The sequence below is a fragment of the Hyperoodon ampullatus genome (assembly GCF_949752795.1).
Source record: "Hyperoodon ampullatus genome assembly, chromosome: 2".
In the NCBI taxonomy this organism is placed as follows: domain Eukaryota; kingdom Metazoa; phylum Chordata; class Mammalia; order Artiodactyla; family Ziphiidae; genus Hyperoodon; species Hyperoodon ampullatus.
Genome location: NC_136915.1, coordinates 162,774,825 through 162,802,144, shown reverse-complemented (window position 1 = coordinate 162,802,144; position 27,320 = coordinate 162,774,825). Strand labels below are relative to the sequence as shown.

General features: G+C 34.4%; 1 protein-coding gene across 3 annotated transcripts in view; it reads left to right on the top strand.

Annotated features, from left to right (window-relative positions):
* The window catches only part of RASAL2 (RAS protein activator like 2), a gene marked incomplete at its 5' end in the record, with an annotated part of 369,286 nt that overhangs the window by 115,045 nt on the left and 226,921 nt on the right, over window positions 1–27,320 (top strand). The window contains one exon of one of the 3 annotated variants that reach the window (XM_079696330.1): window positions 14,820–15,402. The exons of the other annotated variants lie outside the window; for them this stretch is intronic. Coding sequence (XP_079552456.1) covers window positions 14,820–15,402 — 583 coding nt within the window. Of the gene's footprint in view, window positions 1–14,819; window positions 15,403–27,320 lie in introns of those variants that run through there. 3 annotated transcript variants of the gene reach the window in all.

Sequence of the window (27,320 nt, the reverse complement as noted above, 5' to 3'; positions counted from 1 at the left end):
TCTTTGGAGTCCCAGTCCAAAGTGGGCTAAAGAGAAGGAGATTAGTAACCTAGGTTTCCAACCCTGTCTTTCCCTGGTCTCTGACTTTTTATCTTGTTAGACCCTTTGCCTATTAACAACATAGCTCAGTTTCTCAGGACCTCTTTTTGGTAGCAAAGGCTTTCAAGTAGGAACTGCTTCCAGTGCCAGGCTTACTCCTCTGGATTGTTGTCTCATTCAGGTACTTCCTCACCATGGTTAGTTGTTTGATAACATGAAATCTTTGGTAGGTCTTGGAACCAGGAATGGGATCATGAACCCAATTGTCTCAGTTCAGGTTCTCATTATTTTACTTCCAATTATATCCTAGCTGGTCTCCCTCCATTGAGCCATGTCCCTTGCCGTCTAACTTCCTGACCATTACCAGAAGTAGCTTTCTAAAAACACCCAAACACAATCACATTACTGGCTCACTTAAACATTTTTAGTAGCTCTCATTATTTATAAGATGAAGGCCAAATTCTTTAGCAAAAAAGAGTCTCACTAGTCCTCCCTTGGCCTACCTCTACAGTAGTGTTGTCTCCCATTGTCTTTCTCTTTATACTCTGTATGCTAATCTTTGCCTGAAATATTTTATGTCTTTGTATCTTTGCCTGTACTTTTCTCTTTGCTAGGAGTGCCTTTCTTCTACCCTCAAACACTATCCCTTTGACCTGAAGAACTTCTCATCCTTTAAAACCTGGGAAAATTGTTGTTTTTTTCTGTAGAACTTTCTTCATGTATTCTCTTATCACCTCATTTTCCACAGAGTAGACTATGGTTTCCATTTTGTCCCTATTATATTCCATATGTAGTTAATACTTTTGGACTAACCAACCTATCTTAGCAGTTATTAGTGTCCATGTCTGTTTCTCCTTACTAGACTCTAAGGTCATTGAGGGGATATAGAATGCATTGTAACTTACGCCCATTCCTTAGCCTAACTCTGAGAATATAATATGTGCCTTAAAAATGTCTGTTGAAGTTACTGAATGAATGTTTTGACCTGAGCGGTATTGTAAAATCTTTCTCACTTGGTGTTCATAATGAACTATAAAATGAAGAAGTACATTATATAGTTTCTAAAGTTTTATCTTGTAGAATTCTAGTATCCTATTACATGTTGAGATGATCTACAGTTTGGAAAAGAATGTCTAAAAGTCCCTGTAAAATTTTGGAGGTCACCAAAAACTGGCAGAGTATATGTTCAACTAGTTCAGTTCATCATAAGGTAGTAGGCATTCAGAAAGTTTTTGTCGAATGAGTGAATTACAAAAGAACTCACCCAACAAATAATATGGTGAACCATATAATAAGTTGAAATAACTAAACAAATATAAAAGCATTTTCAGATTGCTGTCTGTATGGTTCTTTTATGTGAATTCTATGACCTATTAAATGGCTCATGTCAATTAACCCATATAGGAACTGGTACTAGGATATGGCAGCAGTATAATAAATAATCCCAAGTAGGGCATTTGAAGAACTGCATATCTTTTTGTGTGTGTGGGGGGTGGTGGTGGTGGTAATTTTTATGTTTATTTTTTTTAACTTTTTATTTTCTATTGGAATATAGCTGATTAACAATGTTGTGATAGTTTCAGGTGCTCAGCAAAGCAACTCAGCCAATGTATACATTCTCTCCCAAACTCCCCAAGAACTGCATATCCTTGTTGGTTGCTAATAGTCTGAGGGAAAGGATGACTAGGAGAAATAAAGATATTTAACATTATTACTCACATGCTTGAGGTCTGAATGGCTGCCATTAAGAGGTGATGGCCCATCACACTTATAGGTAAGATACAGTTTGAGTGATGTAGCTTGAGTTTTTGGTTTTTTGTTTTGTTTTGTTTTTTAAGTATGAAACATACCATGAAAGAATAGGAATAAAAAAATGGGAAAGGATTTATTTTTAGCTGACAGAAAAAAATGTTGACAATAACTATATAATTGTAATTTTAAAAGTTAGGAAATTGAGATTTTATTTAAGTGTAGGAATTATGTTGATATTTATATTGACAAACAGTTGTAGAACATTGCTACTAGTTGTGAACTATACCACTTAAGAGTGATGTGGTAAATTTCTGGATGTAAATCCTAGGAGAATTATAGTAATAATACAGACCTATGTAAAAGAGAAGCCTTAGGAATAATCTCATGTAGGGCATCAAATAGTGTTGGCTTTTATGAAATGCATGAGATTTTATAAAATTTCTGTATGAACTAAATGAGAAAGTGAGATCAGACTTGGAAAGTGACCATCTAGCCGGGCTTCTCATTTTTGATGGAATTTTCATTATTTTGATCCAGAGTTTCAGCTCCTTTGTTCTCATTCCAGAACGTGGTTGAAAGGTAGTCTCTCCTACCTCATCTACTGTCTTTATCGTGTTTTTTTTTTTGAGTCATGCTGAGGGTGATATGTCTTAGACTGTTATATAAACCTTTAAATAGCATAATTTTGAAATATTTGAGTTTCACTGTTGAAATAAGACATATTTAGACATAATCAATTTGGATTTAATTTCCTCTTCTTTTTCTGTTATCCTAGGTGGAAGCTGAGGTTACTGATTTTAGATCTTTCTTCTTTACTAATATATGCATTCAGTTTCCCTCTAGGTACTTCTTTGTTACATCCCACAAACTTTGACATCTTATTTTCATTTCCATTTAGTTCAAATTTTTTTAAAAATTTCTCTTGAGATTTCTTCTTTGAGTATTGTTTAATCTCCACATATTTTCAAAATTTCCAGCTATCTTTCTGTTACTGATTTCCAGTTTATTCTTCATGGGTTTGGAAGCATACATTGTATGATTTCTAGTTTTTCAAATTTTTCAAGGTATGTTTTATGGCTCAGGCTGTGGTCCATCTTTTTGAATGCTGCATGTGAGTTTGAAAAGAATGTGTATTGTATTGTTGGATGAAGTAATCTAAAGGTATTAATTATACCTGGTTGATTGATGGTGCTGTTGAGTTCAGCTGTGTCTTACTGATTTTCTGCCTACTGGATCTGTCCATTTCTCATAGAAGGGTGGTTGAAATCTCCAGCTATAATGGAGATTCATCTATTTCTCCTTGCAGATTTTACCTCATGCAGTTTGACACTCTGCTGTTAGATGCATATTTATTAAGGATTCTTATATTTTCTTAGGGAATTGACTCTTTTATCATTACGTAAGCCTTTATCTATCCCTAATTCTTCTCCTTGCTCTGGATTCTGCTCTGTTTGAAATTACCGTAGCTACTTTAGCTTTCTTTTGATTAGCATTTTATATGTTATATGTGTTAGCGTAATACATCTTTTTCAATCCCTTTATTTTTAATATATTTGTGTCTTTATATTTAAAGCAGGTTTCTTGTAGACAACATATAGTTGGGCCCTGTGTTTTGATCCCCACTGACAATCTCAATCTTTTCATTGGTGTACTATTTAGACCATTTATGTTTAAAGGGATTTTTAATATAGTTGGGTCAATATATATTATATTTGTTACTGTTTTCTAATTGTTGCTCTTGTTCTTTGTTTCTGTATTTGTCTTCCACTTTTTTTGCCTTTTGTGATTTTAATTGATTATTTTATATCATTCTATTTTTTTCTTTCTTACTTTTTAAAAAAAGTTTTTAAGTGTTTGCCCTAGAATTTTCAATATATATTTACAATTAATCCAAGTCCACTTTCAAATGATACTATATTGTTTCCCAGGTAGTGCAAGTACCTTATAATAATAAAATATTCCTAATTCCTTCCTTTGGCATCCCCAATTTTGGTGCTTAGCTAAGTCTACCTTAGTACAAGCTGCTTGGTTATTTATCAGATGTACAATGCCGATATTTATTTCAGGTTATCAGAATGTTGTTCATTTTCCAAGTATATGTTCATTAAAGAATGTATATAACTTGTTGAGTGCTTGTAGTTATCTTTTTATGCTTTTTTAAGATTTTCTGAAAACAGTGATGCCAAAATTTTTCTTAAAAATAATTTTTAAGAAAACCTAGAAAAGCCAGATAATGGTTTCTGCATCAACTAAATTGACATTTCTGGAAAAAAATTTCTTAACAATTAAAGCAATATTTCCTGCCTCCCTTTTGCCCTCTTCTCATTTTACAGAATTCTTTTATTTTCCTCTGTTAATGCTCCTCTCTGTCCATAACCTTGAAGAAACAAATAGCCACTTGGTTCAGGGAAAACCACTCCCTGGAGTATATCTGACTATCTTCTCTCCCCTGTCCACCTCCCCCATCGTGTGTATGTTAATGTGATCTTCCTGGTATCAGAGAAAATGTTAAACTCAAGTAGGTGATCACTGACCCTTCTTACTACTAGTCTGAAGTTAGGTGCTTTTAGTTTAGATCTTTCTCAGATTTTATTAATGAATTCAACAAATATTTATTGAGTGCCTATCATATGTCAAGCATTGAGAACTCTGTAGGCAATAACACAGGCATGGAAATGATAGTTTTGTGGGTAAAACAGTCATTGATTAATAATCTCACAAGGAAATATCCAAATATAGCTGTAACTGTAATAGGGAGATATATGGGACTGTAAAGGCCTATAAAAGGAGATTTGACCTAGTCAGGGAGGTCAGGAAAGGCCTCCCTCAGGAAGTGGTAACACTTGAACTGAAATGTGAATTATGAGTAGGCAATTGATGAGGAGAGAAAGATCCTTCCGTGTAGAGGGAACAGTGTGGGCAAGAGCCCTATGGTGAGGAAGGAGAGTGGCTAGTATGAAGGACCAAAAGGTTTCAGGGGAGGCTGAAGGGGTGGGATAGGTAGGGACCAGCCTATGCTGAGGAATTTTGGTTTGTTTTGTGTTGTTTTCATAAGAGTATTGGGAAGCAATTGAAAGGTTTTAAACAGTATGCAGTAAATTTGTATTCTGAAAAGATTATTCTGACTATAGTGGGAATGATGGTTTGCAAGGGGCTGTAGTAGATGTAGGTAGACTAATTTAGGAGGCTGTTATAATCTAGGTGAGAAATGATAGTAGGTTGATTTAGAGGAAATAGTGAGAAGTAGATAGATTAAATAATACTTAGGAGGGAAAATCAGTGAGTCTTATGGATTTGATATTAAATGGTAAGAGAGGGAGAGGACTAAGGTTTGGGGCTTGTACAGTGGAGTGGATGCGGTGCTTTTTATTAGAATAAGCAACACTGGAATGAGACCAGATTTTAAAGGAAAGATCACGGGTTAAGTTTTATACATTTTCAATTTGAGAGGACACAAATTGTCAAATTGAATATATGAGTATATTGCTCAAAGGAGACAAGGTCTGAACTGGAGGTATAAGTTTCTGTGGTATCTGTGAATGATGATGTGCATGGTGAGAATATGGAGAGGGGGTGCCTAGGACCAAATCTGAAGAACTCCTAACATTTAGAGACTAGATAGAGAAGAATGTACCTCAAAGGAGACAGAAAAGGTGTGATCAGAGAGGTCAGAGGAAAAGCAGAAGTTTTTATTTTTTAAAAAAGACTTTAATAATGGCATTAGGAGTCATCTGTGTTTTTGTTTTCATTTAAAAATGTTTTCTTATTAAAAAATTATTATCAATTCCAGCAGTTGTCTGTTAAAAATAATCTTTATTTAGTGCTTTTAGACATATCTTTGTCTCTTAAATGAAAAGCAGTTGTGTACGTGTCAGGTGTGTCTTTGAGTTCTACTGCTTAGAAGGGAGGTAGTTTTTGCTACAGGAAGTGTTTCATCGGGAAGCAGATGTGCTCCAGTGATAGGAGATGGGAAGGGGATGTTTTGTTATTAATTACTTAGCTTTGTATAAACAAAGACTTTGTATTTTTAAAAGATGTCTTCTTCTGGTTTATAGAAATTAATCCTATTTTTAAAGTTTTTCATGAGTCGATCTAAGAGGTATGTACTCTCTTTTCTGATAACAGAGCTCCAGAACTCTTTGTTAATTGTAACATGTGTTATGTCTTCTATTATAAAAGAGCATGTGGGATTTATAGTATAGAATTTCATTATAGAAAAGGTGTGTCTTAAGAAAGGAAGTGGTGGCAGACTAGTATTTGTAAACTGAGAAAGCTCAAGTTTTGCCTTTTCATCTTCGCTTGCTTCCCTTAGTTGAAATAAATTTTTAAAAGCCATTTTAATGAGAAACTAATATCCTATTTTAGCCTTTAAAAAAGAAAGAATTTGGGACTTCCCTGGTGGCACAGTGGTTGAGGGTCCGCCTGCCAATGCAGGGGACATGGGTTCGGGCCCTGGGCCGGGAGGATCCCACATGCCGCGGAGAAACTAAGCCCGTGAGCCACAACTACTTAAGCCTGTGCACCTAGAGCCCGTGGGCCACAACGGGAGAGGCCACCACAATGAGAAGCCCACACACTGCAAAGAAGAGTATCCCCCGCTCGCCACAACTAGAGAAAGCCCTCATGGAGCAACGAAGACCCAACGCAGCCACAAATAAATAAATAATAAATAAATAAATTAAAAAAAAAAAAAAAAAGAAAGAATTTTAGCATTTAAACGAAATAATACTATAATGTCTGGCCTTAATGTCACAATTATGCTCTGTAAGCCTAAATTTCTCAGCTACGTTCTGTGGATCATAATTTGGAAAATGCTAATTTAAAGAGGTTTTGGAATCCTGAACTGGGAATTAGGATACATCTGTGTTCTTCCTTTTGTTTGTTTGTTTTGTTTTTTGCTGTTAACTGAGTAGTCATGGACAAGTTCTTTTCTCTGGTCTTGTTTGATTATATGAAAGAGTTGGTTAAGTTAATCTGTGATGACTTGTTTAGTTCTCTGTTCTCTAATTCTGATTCTGTGGGTTAACATTAAGGCTTCCATTTTCACTCTGGGTAGATTTAAAAATATATTTATTTAGGGACCCTGGTGGTCCAGTGTTAAGACTCCACGCTTTCAATGCAGGGGGCGCAGGTTCGATCCCTGTTCAGGGAAATAAGATCCCACATGCTGTGTGGTGTGGCCAAAAAAATAACAATAATAATAATTTAAATTTTCTGCATTCAAAAGGAATAAAAATACCCACTCATTGTAAAATTTCATATATTACAGAAATTAATAATATAAAAATAAAAATCTGTAGTAACAAAAATAACAACAGATTTTATTATTGTTAAAAAAGAAAATATTTTAAAGAAATAGCAACAGATTTTTCTCTCTGTGCATATTCCACCATGTACATACTGATGTATTAATGATAATCTTCAATAAAAGTGGGATCATGATCTACTTTTTTATAGTATATAGTGCTTTTCTACCTTATCTCTTAGACCTCTTACCACATAAATTTCTGTTTAAGTTTTTTCTTACTATTATGACTATAGTATATACTTAACAGTTAAAAAATAAAACTTTAAGGATCTAAGGTGATTTCTCAGTTGTACTCCTCACAGGCATCACTCTTTAAAAATGTGTGTCTTTGTAGCTCACCCTAATATATGTGTTTGTTTTTACATAGTTCTGTACTGTGATTTATTTGTCACTCTCCTATAGATGGTCATTCGCATCTTCCTCCCTTGCTTCCTTCCATTAAAAAAAAAATGCTGCAGTTCATAAAGTGCAGAAGATTGTTCAGTTGTTTTTTTTTTTTGCGGTACGTGGGCCTCTCACTGTTGTGGCCTCTCCCATTGTGGAGCACAGGCTCCGGACACGCAGGCTCAGCGGTCATGGCTCACGGGCCTAGCTGCACCGTGGCATGTGGGATCCTCCCGGACCAGGGCACGAACCCGCGTCCCCTGCATCGGCAGGCGGACTCTCAACCACTGCGCCACGAGCAAAGCCCTATTCAGTTTTTAATTGTGCTTTATTTATGTGTTGTAGATAGTCTTTGCTGTCTCCAAGGAACAGGTTTGGATTACTGTATATTTGATTCTCAGTACACTACCGTGAGCTAAGTCTCAATGTGATGTATATGCTCTCACAGAATATTTCAGGCAAATGTTCTCACTTTACCCTCAATCCCAATACAATTTTTTTATTTTGGTGAACTTGACTGAATCTTATGGGAGCCTTGAGAATTCCATTAGTCCTTTTATTTAAAAATCTGTCTGTAATTTTTATTCACAATTTGGCCCATGAATCATCATAGGTATCACCTAGGAGCTGGGTAGAAATGTAGAATCTCAGGCCCTCTCCCACATGTACTTAAAGCAAAATCTACATTTTAATTCAATCTTGTGGTGATTCATCTACATGTTACAATGTGAGAAGCACCAGTTTAGAAGCAGATCTGCTGCATTATCTTTTTTTTTTTTTTTCGGTACGCCGGCCTCTCACTATTGTGGCTTCTCCCGTTGCGGAGCACAGGCTCCGGACGCGCAGGCTCAGCGGCCATGGCTCACGGGCCCAGCCGCTCCACGGTACGTGGGATCTTCCCGGACCGGGGCATGAACCCGTGTCCCCTGCATCGGCAGGCGGACTCTCAACCACTGCGCCACCAGGGAAGCCCGCATTACCTTTTTATGCTGGTCCTCTGTGCCCACATCGTGAGTTTGATCCTTTGGTTCTTATTGTTCTGATATAGATAGGAGGAAGAAAAGAAAAAAAATGAAAATTTTGAACTAAAGAGTGGAATTTACTAAGGATAAGAGCTATTTCCCCTCTGCTTTTATTGTGCCTTCCAATGGTAGGGTCTCCTGTTGATTTTTACCTGGTTTTTTACCATACCAGTTATATGGAAAAGAGAAAATGTAGTCAGTTCTACTATCATGCTTGGTTTTGTTTTTGTTTTTGGTGTTTTAAAGATAAAATTATTTTATTTTATTATTATTTTTATTACGTTTCAGGTGTTTTAAAAAATTATTTAAATTTAATTTTATTTTATATCACGCTTGTTTTGAAAATGAGGATTTGTACCATATGATTGATAGTAGGGAACAATTTGAGCATTACATGAATTTTGTGTTTGCTTATGTGCCATTTATTTGAGAAACGTTAGCTGAATACAGAAAACTATATCCAAGTAAAGCATCGTGTTGTAGCAAATACTGAAAGGCATACATCTCGACCAACTACCGGCTGCCTCAGTTCCCCATACTTGTTATGAGCCACATCCATCCACTTAAGTGTTATAGCTGTCCTTCAGATTTCAGATAACCCTCCTTCCATCACTTCACAAAAACACAAAAGCTACAACCCTTCTGATGCCCACTGCAAACTTCAGGGTTTTTTCAAAGTAGCGTGCTATATTTATTTTAGCATTTAGGTGTTTCTTAACTATTTAACCTGTGTAAAATGGTCTACAGTTTTTATTAGCTTCTTATCTTTTTTTATGTGTCATTGTTTCTGAACGTTGCTTCCCAACCCCACTGCCTCATAAGTCTTGAAGTTTTATTATGCAATTTTGTATAGTGTGATGATTTTTAGAAATGCATGTCACATTATAGCAGAATTGAGTATAACAATAGAATCTCAAGATTAAGAGAATCTCAAAAGAAATTGGTTCCATCCCTTATGCCTTAGACATGGTTCAAAATTCCCTTACAAATCACTTCCCTAACATTCTGTAGACCCCCCTTCCTAATGTCAGTCTTTCCTAGTCAACTGGCAGTTCCAAGAGAGTACGGACAGTGTTCTATTCTTTTTTGTTCCTCTAGTCTTTTTTTTTTTAAATAAATTTCATTTATTTATTTATTTATTTATTTATGGCTGCATTGGGTTTTCATTGCTGCACACGCGCTTTCTCTAGTTGTGGCGAATGGGGACTACTCTTCGTTGCGGTGCACTGGCTTCTCAGTGTGGTGGCTTCTCTTGTTGCGGAACACAGGCTCTAGATGCCTGGGCTTCAGGAGTTGCGGCTCGCGGGCTCTAGAGAGCAGACTCAGTAGTTGTGGCGCACAGGCTTAGTTGCTCTGCGACATGTGGGATCTTCCCTGACCAGGGATCGAACCCGTGTCCCCTGCATTGGCAGGCGAATTCTCAACCACTGCGCCACGAGGGAAGCCCCTCTAGTCTTAATACAGTGCCTGATACATGGCAGGTACTCAATAACAATTTAAAATATGGTTCTATGTGAATATAAGTACTTGTATGTTTTTTGTTTTTGTTTTTTGCAGTACGCAGGCCTCTCACTGCTGTGGCCTCTGCTGTTGCGGAGCACAGGCTCCGGACGCGCAGGCTCAGCGGCCATGGCTCACGGGCCCAGCCACTCCGTGGCATGTGGGATCTTCCCGGACCGGGGCACGAACCCGTGTCCCCTGCATCAGCAGGCGTACTCTCAACCACTGCGTCACCAGGGAAGCCCTTGTATGTTTATTTAGAGAATTCAGATGTTTCTTTTGACTTAGCAACAGAGTGGTTCTTTAAGCTGTGCTTTAAATATTACAAATTACTATTAAGAATATTAATAATAATTAGTTGATACTTGAGGTGGCAGTAATGTTCTTGTTATGACACTTCAATCAGCAGCCAATTTTTATATTAGGAGTCATAATGAATGTGGTAGTTCAGTGGCACTAGTGTCATTGTTTCTAATTTTAAAAATTATAAAACCTGTGAATATTTTCTTAAAAATTATAAATTCATTATATATATTTGATAAAATTCAGAAAACCAAGAGTGTCAAGTTGTCTTATATTCAGATGAAAGATAAAGCTTGGAGAAATAACTAACATATATGATATTAGGCTTTCATAATGATAGAAGATAATTTGAAGCATTTGCCAAATCCACCTTTAGCCAACTGTGAGAGAGGCGAATCTCTTCATTTCTTTGATTATTCCTACTTAGAGACGGTCACTTCTTCAATCTGTAGTTCTTTTGCTTTCTGATTTCGCTTGAATGTTTTTCTGTGCTGTTTAATATTTTCCATTTCCATATTCCTTAAATAGGGAAGTTTATGGTTAGAAGAATTTCAGTATTTGCTACAACACGATGCTTTACTTGGATATAGTTTCTTAGAAACTATGGCAATTATTTTTACCTTACCTATTTAGTGTGTAAAAGTATTTTCTCATTTAACATTGAGTCTCTGAATTTTACAGTGTTGATTATGGGGCTCAAGTTCTACTCCTATGGTGCAACTTTTCTCAAAATTATAGTTTTAATTTAATTTTTCACTGAGGTATTTTAATAGGGTGATCTTGATTAAGTTCCCTTTCGTGAAAGCTGTGAAACTAGATACTTTGTTATATGTATTACTCAAAAGATACTCTGAAATAGGGACCATTACATTATTAATAATAAAAATATCTTACAGACACAAAGGAAGTAGTTTGAAATTTAAAAAAATTTTGCTTGTGTAATGTCTTATTTTGATGAAATTTCAAACCTATAGAAAATTTGCAAGCATGCAAGAAACTCCCATATACCCTTTACCTAGATTCAATAATTGTGTACAGTTTGCCCCATTTCTTTGGTCATATTTTATCTACCTTTACATGCATAGTTTTTTCCTTGAGTAATTTGAGAGTAAATTGGAAACATCATGCCTGTAGATCCCTAAATACTTCAGTGTGAATTTCCTAAGAATTAGAACATTTTCTTTCATCAAAATCAGGAAGCTTAATGTTGGTATGATTCTATTATCTAATCCATAATCCATATTAAAATTTTGTCAATTGTCCCAATAATGTTCTTTATAGCTTCCCCCCCCCGACTTTAGGATCAAATCCAAAATTATGCATTATTTTTAATTGTTTCTACTTAGTCTCCTTTGATTTACAACAGTTCTATTGCCTTTCTCTGATTTTCTTGACCTTGACATTTTTGAGGCAAAGGATACAGTTATTTTGTAGATCTTCTTTAATGCGAGGTTATCTGATGCTACTTGTGATTAAATTTAGGTTATGCAATTTTTTTTTTGGCAGGAATAAATCACAAGCTGTTCTTTCACAGTTCATCATATCAGGAGTTGCATAATATTGGTTTGTTCCAGTATTGGTTTGTCTGTCTGTCTGTCTGTATGTATGTATTCATTCATCCATTCATTCATCCTCTTCCATGTATTTACTCGTTTCCTCAAGCCTAAAATACACAGAAAGTGCTTTCAGAATTGCTAACCCATTACACTGGATAAATAAACTTACTAACTAGAGTACAGTATTTATAGTTTTTTAAGGTAACATTTAATTATGGAAAAATGCATAAATCTTAAGGGAACAGTTGGATGAATTTGACAAATAAACACACCCATACTCACATGTACATCGAGACTTAGAAAGTTTCCATCACCCCAGAAAGCGTCCTGGTGTCCTTTTCTTGTTAGTAATGCCCTCCACCCCTGACAACTGCTTTCCTGATTTTTTCCCCCATTGTAGATTAGTTTAGCCTGTCTTAGAACTCTGTAGAAATGGAATCATACGGTATGTGCTCTTTTGTGTCTAGTTTCTTTTGTTGGCATAATATCTGTGGTATTCATTCACATTGTTTTCTTATTAGTAGTTTATTCTTTTTATAGCTTAGTTGTATACCGTTGTATGAAAACATCACAATTTGTTTATCCATTCTACTGTGATGGATATTTGGGTGGTTTTCAGTTTATGGGTATCATAAATAAAGCTGCTGTGAAGATTGAAGTACAAGTTTGTGTATTTTCATTTTTCTTGAGTAAGTGCCTGTGAGTGGAACTGATGTGCATTGGGTAGATGTGTGTTTATCTTTGTAAAAAAATTTTGTCAAGTTTGTTCCATAACAATTGTATCATTTCATACTAATTTTATTACTAATTATGAGATTTCTGGTTGCTCCATATCCTCACCAACGTCTGGTGTTATTAGCCCTTTAAGTGTTAACCATTTTGGTGAATGTGAGTGATATCTCATTATGGCTTTAATTTGCATTTCTCTAAATCCTAATGAGGTTGAGTACTTTTTCCATATGCTTATTGACCATTCATATAGCTTTCTTTATGAAGGATTTGTTCAGCTCTCTCTGCCTATTTTTAAAAATTGGGTTTTCATTTTATTAATAAGTTGTAGGAGTTCTTTATATCTTGTGGTACAAATTGTGAGATGTTTGTATTATGTATATTTTCTCCCATTTTGTAGGTTGCTTGTTGATATCTTAATATGTCTTATTAGACATACTAAGGTTTTGATTTTTATGAATTCATATTTATTAATGTTTTCCTATCATTATTACATTTTGTATTCTAAGAAATCTTTGCTTACCTTCAGTTCACAAAAATATTCTCTTGTGACTTCTTTTACAAGCCTTATCATTTTATATTTTACTTTTAGGTTTATTTTCCGTCACAGATTAGTTTTTGTGGATTGTGTGATGTGCCATAAATAGAGATTAGAACTTAATGTTTATTGTTTTTCTCTTTATGCAGATTGACATTTCTAAGTATTTTTTTAAAACAAGGGAAAATTTTACGATTGTAATACGCTCTAGTTTGATATATTATGCTTTTGGGAAAGCCAAGTTCTTCAAACTTTCCTTAATATAGAAATGTGTAAATTTACAGACTATATAAACAAATGAAGATGAGATTATTGCTTTATGATAATGGAAATAACTAGAATATTTTAATATGTTTCAAAGAATAGGTATGTTACCAACTTTACTATTTGGCAGTAACAAGAAAGAGACTTAGTGTAAGAACTGTTTTTCATTGTACATATTCTACAAATAAATGGATGGTTTTTTAGTTTGCCACATGAAATCATCATTTTTTTATACAACTTGCAAAGTGATTTGATTGCCGTGTTATATCTCTTCTGTTGGTGGTCTAAAGTCTGTCAGGCTTTCCATTCGAAACCCCTATTTTCAGGAGTTTATGAGCAGACAGTTGAAAAAAAAATTAACCAGCCAAAAACTTGGCACTCATGATCTTGGTTCAATATAAGGTACTTGCTTTAACAAAATTTTAGGTAGTCAGCTCTTTTTTTTTTTTTTAAGTTGTAAATAGCACAAAGAGGAATAAAGGAATTTCTTTGGTTAGATAGATAGGGAATATTTTTCCAGACAACTTATCCCAATTAGATTTTCAAAGCAAACTTTTTCCTTCTAGAAATCATTTAAGTATGTACTTTCCTGTGTTCCAGTTTCCACAAGATGTTGCCTCAAGACTTTCCTTTTCCTTTGCTATAGTTCATAGCAGATATCCTCTATCCCCCTTTTTTTAAAATCCATTTGTGCTTTTAAAATTCTCCCTAGTATGTTTACATTAAAAATAGCTTTATATTTTGGCATTCTTTTGTCCATTTTTCCTCATCTTTGCAGTGCCTACTTGCACAAAACAGTATATGACTTTACCTATTAGTTGAAAAACAGTATTAACTTTGAGAGAAGTTGTGGTGTAAATAGCAAGGATTTTCTTGAAATGCAAACTTTAAAAACTATTCTGAAGAGCTGTCACTTAGAGAGCAGGCTTTTAGGCAGATTTTTTTCTTCTTCCGGAAAGTGTGGATGTCAGCTTGAGTACTTTCACAATCTGTTTTTAACCCAGTGTCATTCACATAGTGAACACTTAATTGCTATTGGTCCATAAAGGTGTTTATGGGTTTTTTAGCGCTTTCATTTCACTTCTCATTTTTTAAAAACACCATTTCCTGAAAACTCAGTGCAGAAATATAACCTACTGCAGGAAGTGAGATGATCTTCTTTTGCTGTATTATGAAGATAATTTGCTTCAGACAGGAGGTTTTTGGGTGCTTGCTGAAATTTCGGAGATCTGGGAAAATGGGGTAATAACATGACACCAGCTCTTAAGCAGCAACATCTGCTGTGGTTCAAAGCCGCACAAAGAAAGCTGCTTAAGCAGTTGAATGTTTTGGACTGCACGGACAAGTGTGGTTCAACTGCAAAGACTGCAGAGCAGTGGAAATTTAAAGTTTCAAGAAGTTGTTAAAAAATGGAGTCATGGAAGATGAGCATCTTTAGGAGACAAACATCACCGTGTCCTCCGAGCTATCGAAGATCTTTGTCAGAACCTGATTATGCACATTCAGAGATAGGAACAAGCGTAAAGAGTTATCCATGGTGTGGTCCAATGAAAAGCAAGAGGAAGAAAAATGAACAGGCTGTTTCCAATCTAGGAAAGCCACTGGGTGCTTATCGGTGGCAAACACATCCCAGCTTTAGGTGGAAAGGGGGCAAAAGCGAGCAATTGCAAAATAATAAAGGAGGCTTGGATGAACCACAACAAGAGGTCCTGCCAAAGATGGTTGGGGATAATGTTTCCTCCTCTGCTAATGAGGTCCTTGGAACATCAATGGAGAAGCAGAACCTGGTCAACACTCGGTCACTTCGGGTTCCATTCAGCAGATCTCTTTCAGAGCCAGAACACCGCTGCAGTATCAGATTTGTTAGACGGTGGCCGACTTCAGTGGGGTCAATGGAGTCTGAGCAGCAGGGATATTTCATCCGTGGCATTTTCTCTACTCTTTCTAATGGCTTCTCCAGGATGCTGAGTCTAAAAGGAGAATCAACCAATGAGCCAGTAAGAGAAGGTATATTGTGATGAATAAGGGGAAAGAGGGAGGGCTCAGATTTAATGACTGTTGGAATTTTAATATTTGTGTTTTATAATAAATTAAACCATTCTATTTGCTCATTATAAACTAATTTACTTAATTAGTACAGTTTTTAGAAAGTAATAAACACTGCTTTCGAGACTCAATGAATGATAGTAATTAATAGTAAAAAATGGATTTAGAAGAAATTTTTTTATTACATTATACTCTGGAACTCTATTTTGGGGCCTGTGTAAAACTGTTTTGTTTTGTCTTTTACCCTTTTTAATCCCGTTGATCTACTTTTGTACATTGAATGCAATTTAGAGGGAGAAATTATCAAATCATCTTCTCCTGACAAAGTTGAGAATTAAAAGGTAGAATTTCTACTATTATCTCTTCATAAAAATTGACAAATGTTATTAGAGAGAAGTATTTAGAGCTGAAGTGTATTGATAGCTTTTAATAAGTGGGGCTTGCTCATGTCATAGTAATATACAATTTGAATGTGGAAGCAGAAGATGCAAATCTTGACTATTTCTTTAGATGACAAAATAGAAATTCGTGTTTGATACGTATCAGGTAACAGAGTCGTCAACATTTAAAAAAACTCATTTAGGACTTGTTTAAATTTTAAAAAGTTTTATATTGATGATAGACTACAAAAAGAACTTAGATTTTTATCTGATTGCCTTGGAAATGATTGACCTTATCTGATGAAGAATTCCAATTATGAGTTAGGACCTATGTTTGTTTGTTCTTTGTTTTTGAGAACCTTAACACTGAAACTTTTGGATATGCTCTTAACTTTAGAAAACTTTATCTTATCTTTGTTATGAGATTGACCACATCAGCAGAAGTTTAAACTCTTCCTAAAACTGTGGGAATTGTTGAATAATTTTCTTATAGGAGTACAATTTAATTTCTTTAAAAATAATATCAGTGAAAAATTGAGTAATTTTCTAAATATATTTGTGCTAGAAATTCAGTATTTCTCCTAAACCTTGTCCTCCCTTAGATTTCCCTTTGCCCGATGAGTTTTAATTATACTATTAAGTAAATATGTTTTCTCCTTACCCTTGGCTTATAGATAATTACCAAAAGAATAAAGTCTTTCTTGATGTGCCTCTATTAACATTCTGCTAAAATTTTTGAAAGGCTAGGTTGTTGCATTTCCTTGGATACTAGTATGTCTGTTTCCTTGCCAGGTGATCATAGGATGATCTAAGTAAAGGAGCATCAAAGAAAATAAAGAGTTTAAAAGAAATTCTTAGAATCAGTGCCTCTCAGTGGTTAACGTGTATACATTTGATAAAAGAAGTCTATAGGTTTTGGGGGGGGGGTTTGGTATTTGTATTTACAAATATTTTTGTACTTTTGTAGTTAACTTTCAGTTTTTAGCAACTATGCAAACCTATTGGTAGCCCACTTATGTGTGAGGTGCTCTGAGAATGTGTCTCTGCTTCTTACACATTTATGGTCAACTTAAAGTGATATAAAATATTCTATATTTATTACTTCATAATATCATACATTCTAATCATATAATAATTATGCAAATGGAGGCTTAAACAGAGTTTAAGGTGCTATTATAAGGGATTTCAGGTCCAGGAAGTAAAGAACAGTACATAGTGTTCCTACCAGTCAGATCAGCAGTTTTTATTTAGCAGTAACTATGATATCTCCTAAGTGCTTCACTAGTGGAGAGTCAAGCTCTTAAGGCAGAAATATACTGTTTAATACAAAGACTGGAGCTAGTTCTTGTGTAGAGATTTCCTTTTCTCTTTGGGCGGTAGCTTCTACCCAGCCTAGAGTCTACGTAAGTGGTTTTCTAACTTTCTGCAGTTGTGAACCTTTCTTCATTTCTCATTCCCCACAGGGGAAAAATACATTGACCCACGAATCCTGAATTCTACTTCCATCTATGCCAATTCTCATTTTTGAAATTTAATCTCTGAATTTCTCTTTACACTTTTATGGGGTAGTAATTTCTTTCTTACAAAGTGATAAATGAAATTTGGAAATACTGTGTAAATTATAGTTTATGTAGCATTTATTCACAAATGCTGTGTGAGTAGAACGTGTTCTTATCAGAGTTGCTATTATAGTATTACGGCAAGGTGTGAGATTATTAAAATATAGATGTCTTTAAGAAAATCAATATATTTTAAAAATTGAAACCCACTAGCGTTTGTTACTTTTCTTGTTTGATAGGAATTGCAGCATATGAGGGGCATTAAATAATATAGTATGTATTTAAAACATTTAAAATAGTGTTTGGCACATAGCAGTTCAGTATATATATATATATATATATATATATATATATATATATATTTTAATGTTATGTTTTCATTGTTTTCAGTCAAAATGTTTTTTTTCCATTTTTTTGAAGTATAGTTGATTTACAGTGTTCAGTATATATTTGATATTGTTTCTATTAAGAAAGTGAACTTATAGGGATATAGTTTTAAAAAAATAGGAAAGAGAAAGAGGATACCTGATCATTGAATTTGTTATAATTACCAAACGTAAATAAATTGTAATGTGCTAGTCTTAAATTCTGTGAATCTGAATTTGTTCTGAGCATGTGTATGTTCTGAGCATATACAAGTAACAATTCCTTGTGTCATAGCTGAATACAGTTAATCTCATGCTTAAAGCAATGAAATATACCATACTCAGGATTATTAACCAGTTGAAGAGGTAAAAGCTCAGAGGTTTCACTACTGTACTACGTTTAACCCTCCAGCTGTACAGTATATATTCCTTCACCTGCTACAATATAAAAAATAAAACTTGTGCTTCTTATAGCTAGAAGTAATTCCAACTGCTTTGGGCCCATGTCTAATGGTGTCACCATGCTTGCAATAGTGGAAATAAATTGAAACACCCAATAAAAGAGGATTAACTAAACAGATTATGACATATCAGATCAACAAAATATCATATGGTCTACATAACTGTCACTTATTAGCTGTGTGAAACTCAGAAGAAACTATAAAATATAAATATACATGGGATGTAAACTATATATATCCCATGTGTATAACACTTAAAAGGAGAAATTACTGGGAAGCAATTTTATTCCTAAATTATTTTTCTTCCTCTGTCAGTAGGTATAGATAGGACTGAAAGCTTAAAAAAAAAAGTAGGAAAAGAAATTAAATATACCTTATGTAGTTCTCCTTTCTGGTTACAGTTAATATGTTGTCTTTATCCATAATGTCATAGTAATAACAATATCCTCTCTCCCCATGTTACATTTTTAAAGACCTCCTAACTTGGGAATTAGAAAGCTTTACTTTTTTTCTTCAAGATAATTTTCTTTTAATAGTCTCATTCAAATTTAATCAACTTATTAATAAAAAATTAATTCAAAAGGACCTTATACATTAAATCAACAGACACTGCTCTTGGTACTGGGAACACAGCACATTATTTAATTAAGTAACTAGTGACTTCCTCACTTATTCTAGGGAGTCAGTACCTAAATTAGAAAAAAAATAGAGTACTCGGTTCATAAGATGTACATATAATAAATAGTGGTAAGGTCTAGTTATTATAAGAACTTATATAATACCTCAGATCTTCTCTATTTGCTTTATATCGTAATGAATTAAAAGAGACCTCTTTGCAAAATACAGAGAAATATGTTCCTTTCCTGCCATTTCTCCTAAGAATCATTGCATTTCAGTATGCATAACCCCTACCCAGCTAGCAGTTTGTCACTCATCTATTGCTTTTAAGCTGTCTTGCAGTTGTCAGTCCAACGTTTTGTCACTTACGTTATTTATGATGTCTATTGTTATATTATTTATGATGTCTATTTGAAGTTAATAAATATATTTTTTAAAACTTAGGCAATGAACTTTAATAATTTATGCTATTTACATTTAACTTTATTGTATTTAAAATTATCCAACATATCAGTATAATTCTTCTGTTTTTAAATAAATGTATTCTGGGTGTATTAGTCTGCTAGAGTTTCTATAACAAAATACCACCGACTAGGTGGCTTAAGAAAACAAATGTATTTTCTCACAGTTTTGGAGGCTAGGAGTCTAAGATCAAGGTGTGGTTGGGCTGCTTTCTCCTGAGGCTTCCTCAGCTTGTAGACAGGGCTGTCTTCTTGTATTCTCACTTGGCCTTTACTCTGTGCACAGGCAACTCTAGTGTCTCTCTCTCTTCTTAAAGGGACACCAGTCCTATTAGATTAGGGCCCCACCCTTATGACCTCATTTAACCTTAATGACTTCCTTAAAGGCCCACAGTCACACTGGGGCCTAGGGCTTCAACATACGAACTTTAGGGTCACACAGTTCAGTCCATAACATCAGGGAACAAAGGTCTCATCAATTATGAGGTCATTAATGCAATATACTAGCGTAAATTTTAAAATGTTATATGACATAGTCATATATATGCTCAAACTTAAAATAATTTGTTATGAAGTTAAGTAGCTTTAGAGAAAAATAGGCTATGTCACTTTAAATTTGTCTTATTTTTCTCACTGTATATGTATATTTTTAAAATAGTTATAAACAGTGTAAGTTGTATTCCTTTTTTTCATTTAAGACTATTTCATATACATTCCCGTCTATTGACCAATAATAAAAATGTTGAGGATGTAGGATACTCTGCTAATCTAATCTCTGCTAATCTAATATTATATTGAAATGTTGAAGTAGGCTCTGTTGGGCACTTCAGTTTATAGTTTTTTTCCATTACAGTTTCTCCTTATGGATACGTGCCCCACCCCCATTTCCCCAATTTGGCTTATTTCTTTGGGGGTATACTAGGAATGATTATGCTGCAGAATATGACTATTTCACAGCTCATTATATATTATAAGATTTTCCACTAAAAAGATATAACACATTAATAATGCCCATAACAATTTATGAGTACAATTTCCCCCCATGACTTTACCAAATCTGGGCTTAGGCATTGCTTTATTATAGTTCTGTGATTTGTGTTTTACTCATAGCATAGGGTGAAGAAAAAGAAAAGATCTTTGGAGTTGGACTAATAGGTTCAGGTTTTTACCCATGCGGTTGTCTAGTTATATGACTGAGAAAGTTTCACATAACCTTTCTGAGCCTCCATTTTCTCATCAGTAAAGTGTGGGATGGTGATAACATCTTGTAGGGTTATTATAAATAGTAAATGAAACAAGATATCTAGCTCTTATTAGGTACTTAGTTAATAAAATTTTTATGATTATTAGTTTAATAGGTATATAATATTACTGTTGTATTTTTTATTTTATTAGTGAAGTGGTATATTTTTCCATAAAATAGTTTATATTTGTAATATAATATTTGAGTATTTTTCACGTAGACCCTCTTGTTTCTTTTGACTATCAAGTGGAATCTGAGTATATGTAGCAATCTTTCATTTATTTTCAGTTACTCTACATTGTAGGTTTTAAAATCGTTTACATTTATCCGAGATATTTTTGTTTTCAAACAAAATTTGTGCAGTTTAAAAGACTTATTCAAACCTTAAAGCATGTTTGTGATCCTTCTTCATTTCTTGACTATTTAGAAACTTTATCTTAACAGTTAGTACAAATATATCCTTATAGTTCATTATTTTAAAAATTTGTTTTGGAAATGCTTAATTATATTCTATCCGGGATTGATTTAGTTGTATGAAGTGAGGTATAGAGCTAAGCAAATTATTTGTAACTTAAAACCTTTGTAACAAATTATTTCCTTCTACATGATTTCAGTATGTGTTTAAAATATTCTTTTTTTATTAAAAATTTTTAAAAACTGAAGTATAGTTTTTTGGTGTTTTTTTTGCTGCGTTGGGTCTTTGTTGCTGTGTGTAGGCTTTCTCTAGTTGCGGTGAGTGGGGACTACTCTTCATTGCGGTGCACGGGCTTCTCATTGCGGTGGCTTCTCTTGTTGTGGAGCACAGGCTCTAGGCACACAGGCTTCAGTAGTTGTGGCACGTGGGCCCTAGAGCATGCGGGCTTTAGTAGTTGTGGCTTGTGGGCTCTAGAGTGCAGGCTCAGTAGTTGTGGTGCACAGGCTTAGTTGCTCCACAGCATGTGGGATCTTCCCAGACCAGAGATCAAACCCATGTCCCCTGAATTGGCAGGTGGATTCTCCTTTTTTTTTTTTTTTTTTTTTTTTTTTTGCGATACGCGGGCCTCTCACTGTTGTGGCCTCTCCCATTGCGGAGCACAGGCTCCGGGCGCGCAGGCTCAACGGCCATGGCCCACGGGCCCAGCCGCTCCGCGGCCTGTGGAATCTTCCCGGACCAGGGCACGAACCTGCATCCCCTGCATCGGCAGGCGGACTCTCAACCACGGCGCCACCAGGGAAGCCCTGGCAGGTGGATTCTTAACCACTGTGCCACCAGGAAAGTCCCTAAATTGAAGTATAGTTGATTTACAATGTGTTTCTGGTGTAAAACAAAGTGATTCACATATATATATAGTTTTATATATATATATATATATATGTAACTATATATATATAAGCTTTTTCATGTTCTTTTCTATCATGGTTTATTACAGGATATTGAATATAGTTCCCTGTGCTATACAGTAGGTCCTTGTTGTCTATCTATTTTAAATATATTAGTTTGTATCTGCTAACCCCAAACTCCTAGTTTATCCCTCCTCCACCCCCTTTCCCCTTTGGTAACCATGACTTTGTTTTCTATGTCTGTGAGTCTGTTTCTGTGTTGTAAATAAGTTCATTTGTATCTTATCTAAGATTCCACATATAAGTGTTATTCTCTGGTATTTGTTTTTCTCTTTCTGACTTATGTCACTTAGTTTGATAATCTCTAGGTCTATGCTTGTTGCTGCAAATGGCATTGTTTCATTCTTTTTTAAGGATGAGTACTATTCCATGGTATACATGTACCACATCTTCTTTATCCATTTATCTGTCGATGGACATTTAGGTTGCTTCCGTGTCTTGGCTATTGTAAATAGTGCTGCTGTGAACACTGGGGTGCATGTATCTTTTTGAAATAGAGTTTTCGTCTTTTCTGGATATATGCCCAGGAGTGGGATTGCAAGGTCATATGGTAACTCTATTTTTAGTTTTTTAAGGAAACTCAATACTGTTTTCCATAGTGACTGAACCAATTTACATTCCCACCAGCAGTGTAGCAGGGTTCCCTTTTCTCCACACCCTCTCCCACATTTGTTATTTGTAGACTTTTTAATGATGGCCATTCTGAGCGGTGTGAGGTGATACCTCATTGTAGTTTTGATTTGCATTTCTCTAATAATTAATGATGTTGAGCATCTTTTCATTTACCTATTGGCCATCTGTGTATCTTCTTTGGAGCAATGTCTATTTAGGTCTTCTACCCATTTTTTGATTGGGTTGCTTGGTTTTTTGTTATTGAGTTGTATGAGCTGTTTGTATAGTTTGGAAATTAAGTCCTTGTTGGTTGCATCGTTTGCAAATATTTTCTCCCAGTCCATAGGTTGTCTTTTCATTTTGTTTATGATTTCCTTTGCTGTGCAAAAGCTTATAAGTTTGATTATATCCCATTTGTTTATTTTTGCTTTTATTTCTATTGCCTTGGGAGACTGACCTAGGAAAACACTGGTACGATTTATGTCAGAAAATGTTTTGCCTATGTTCTCTAGTAGGAGTTTTATGGTGTCATGTCTTATATTTAAGTCTTTAAGCCATTTTGAGTTTATTTTTGTGTATGGTGTGAGGGATTGTTTTAACTTCATTGATTTACATTTAGATTTACATTACACCACTTGCTGAATAGACTGTCTTTCCTCCGTTATATATCCTCGCCTCTTTTGTCAAAGATTAATTGCCCATAGGTGTCTGGGTTTATTTCTAGGCTCTCTGTTCTGTTCCTTTAATTCATATGTCTGTTTTTGTGCCAGTACCACACTGTTTTGATTACTGTAGTATTGTCTGAAATCTGAGAGGGTTATGCCTCCAGTTTTGTTCATTTTTCTCAGGATTGCTCTGGTAATTCTGGGTCTTTTATTCTCCCATATAAATTTTAGGATTTTTTTTTTGGTTCTAGTTCTGTGAAAAATGTCATGGATAATTTGATAGGGATCACATTAAGTCTGTAGATTGCTTTGGGTTGTATGGCCCTTTTAACAATATTAATTTTAAGAAAATTAATTCTTCTAATCCAAGAGCATGGGATATCTTTCCATTTCTCTGAATCATCTTCAGTTTCCTTTAGCAATGTTTTGTAGTTCTCAGCACATAAGTCTTTCACTCCTTGGTAAGGTTTATTCCTAAATATTTTATTTTTTTGATGTGACTTTAAAAGGGATTCTTTTTTTACTTTCCCTTTCTGATGTTTCATTGTTAGTGTAAAGAAATGCAGCAGATTTCTATGTGTTAATCTTGTATCCTGCTACCTTGCTGAATTCATTTATCAGTTGTAGTAGTTTTTGTGTGGAGACTTTAGGGTTTTCTATATATAGTATCATGTCATCTGCATATAATGACAATTTTACCTCTTTCCTTCCAGTTTGGATGCCTTGTATTTCTTTTTTCTTATCTGATTGCTATGGCTAGGACTTCCAGTACTGTGTTGAATAGAAGTGGTGAGAGTAGGCATCCTTATTCCAGATTTTACCAGGAAGGCTTTCAGCTTTTCACTGTTGAGTATTATGTTGGCTGTGGGTTTGTCATAAATAGCTTTTAGTATGTTGAGATGTTTCTTCTGTACTTACTTTTGTAAGAGTTTTTAATCATGAATCGATGTTGAATTTTATCAGATTCTTTTTCTGCATCTATTGAGATCGTGTGGTTTTTGTCTTTTCTTTTGTTGATGTGGTGTACCACACTGATTGATTTGTGTATGTTGAACCATCCTTGTGACCCTGGGGTGAATCCAACTTGATCGTGGTATATGGTCTTTTTTATGTGTTACTGGATTTGGTGTGCTAATATTTTGTTGAGAATTTTTGCATCTATATTCATCAAAGATACTGGCTTGTAATTTTCTTTTTTGGTAGTGTTTATGTTTAAAATATTCTGAATGTCTATGTCTGTTTTTAAATGTTCCCTGGAATTTCTCTTATTTCACAGATTTTTCTATTTCTAGAAGCAATAAGGTGTTTTTTTTTCCCCTGCAAAATGAAATAGCCTTTTCTCCAATTATAAAAGTAAAAAAAAATTTTCTGTTTAAAATTTATGCATAACGTATCTGATTCTCTATTTTCTTTACGATAAAATAGAGCTAGTATTACAAATGTCATGAAGTTGTTATAAGGATTAAATCAGATAGTATGTGTCAAGCACGTTACCTAACTTATAGTAAGAGCTCAATTAATGGTTTAAAATAATAATAATGCTGTATGTTCATGAAGATACACCTTGGAATCTTTTTTCAGTCGACTTAACAAATAAAAATGTTCCAATCTTAGTTATATATTTATAAATCAGTTTTGTCTAAGTGTTATTTTCTAAATATGTTCTTAAATTCTGGGAATACTTTACTTTAGCTTCCTATTTGCTAACTGTTTAATTAATAGAAGAACTATTGCAATTTTTTATAGTATGTAGTCTTCCCAAGCAAGAGCACCGTGTGTGTGTGTGTGTGTGTGTGTGTATACACTTCCATTTGTTCTTGACTTCTTTAATTTTTTCCATTGGAATTTTGCATATTTTTTTTAATAAGAGAAAAAAAATAACCTTCAAATATTATTATACTTATGATTGGGCTCTGTTTTTATTGCATATATTACAGTTAATTTTAAAGATGGTAAGGAGGTACATTGATCTTTATGGTGAGCTCTAGTTTATTACTGATTAATTATCTGATATTTAAAATCACCTTATTTTTGAAGCAGAATATTTTAGAGAAAAGATGGGTCTTTGGAGACAAAAAGACCTGTTTTCAAACTCTTTTTATGTCATCTATTTGCTAAGTAATTCTTCGTGAATTTGTTTGACTTTTTTGAGCCTTACCTTCCTCATATCTAAAATAAGGATAATATCTATATTGAAAGATTATTAAAAAACAACATAATGCATTTGTCAAGAATCTGAGGTTTTCTTTAGAGATATTTGGGATGTAAACCTGGCTTTAAAGAGAATAATTAACACCAACTTTAGGATTTACCTTTGCTGGGGAGAGCTAAGCAGACATGAAGGGAAGGAATGCATAGGTTGATGTAAGTCACTGGTATTGTTTTCATTAGGGGTTGAATTATGGTTTTACCAATATATGTTGCAGTACAAATAAGGAGATAAATGGATGAGTTGATTAATTTACAAATCAGGCTATGCATGACTCCTTAATAACAATAGGTCATGAATGAAGAATGATAATTAAAGTGATTAAAGATATTCTTAAATTCTGCCTCTACCACTCAGTAATGTGACCTTAGGCAAATTACTTTATCTCCCTAAGCCTCAGTTTCCTTATTTGTAAGATGAAGTAATATCTGCTTTGTATGTTGTTGTGAGGGTTAAATGAAAGGGGATGTGTAAAGTTCATAGCATGTGCTCGTCAGATAGTAAGAGCTCAATAAGTTAATACTCAGTGGTTTGTTGGAGGCAGCAAGCAGAAGCCAGTTTTGTACATCTGTTCCCAATTCCGATAGTGACATGGCAATGATAGCTTAAAATTAGACATGGTGGGACTATTTATACTCCAGAAATGTTACAGATCAGAGAGGGATGGTGGTTGGGGTGATGGTGGTGTTTCAGGAGCCACAGTGTTAAATGTCTAACAATAACCACTGTTAACTCCTATTATTATTTAAATATTTAGAGTTAATAACTAGCATTATTGCAGAAAATATGATTTTGACTCTAGAAATAAATATGCTTTTTCTCACATGAAGAACTTTGATATTCTATAGTATCAATTAAAGTTGAATACTGAGTTGTTATTAAATGCCTTACTGTCATCTACTGAGATCTACTTTTTGTTTTTTTTTTTTTGGCGGTACGTGGGTCTCTCACTGTTGTGGCCTCTCCCGTTGCGGAGCACAGGCTCCGGACGCGCAGGCTCAGCGGCCATGGCTCACGGGCCTAGCCGCTCCGCAGCATGTGGGATCTTCCTGGACCGGGGCACGAACCCGTGTCCCCTGCATCGGCAGGCGGACTCTCAACCACTGTGCCACCAGGGAAGCCCGAGATCTACTTTTTTATCATTCTTTTTCTATTATTTTACTGACATTGAAAGTCTAGGATAAGCTATGTATGGTGGATAATTGGTTTGAGGTATTTTTTGCTGAGGTAAGCTAGCAATTTTTTTTTTGGTAAGTCATCTGTAACTATGTTTCTGTCTTTGAGATTGCACAGTAATTTTTTTAATCTTATTTTGAGTGATTTTGTGGTCAAAACTATGTATTAGTTTTTAGCCCGTTGAATAAAGTGTAATCCTTTTCTGAATATTAGAATGATATATAATACTTTGGAAATTATCTCTAGTGAATTCATTCATGGTGCCTTAATTATTCAGTGATATTTTTAAAAAGGTGATTTAATATTTTGCATTCCCTATTATTGATAATTGTTTTTCTACCTCTTGTTTCACTATGGTGCTTTCTGTTTTTAAATTATTTTCACGTGAATTTTCAGTATATTAATATGTGCTAAGTAAAATAACCTCCAACATTAATAAAATTTGTATTTATTTTTGCCTCATATTTAAGTAAATCCAATTAATATAAATGCAGCTAATTATTAGGTATAATCAATAAAAAGAACTTGCTTAAATATTTTAGTTTATTTCCCTCAGTGAATTTGTATCAAAAGCTTCAATAAGTCTATTCTTTTTTTAAATTTTTATTTATTTATTTTATTGATTTACAATGTTGTGTTAATTACTGCTATACAGCAAAGTGATTCAGTTAAACATATACATACATTCTTTCTTATTTTCAACGAATCTATTCTTGAAAGTAGAATTTTCTTGTCTTTTTTGTCTCATGC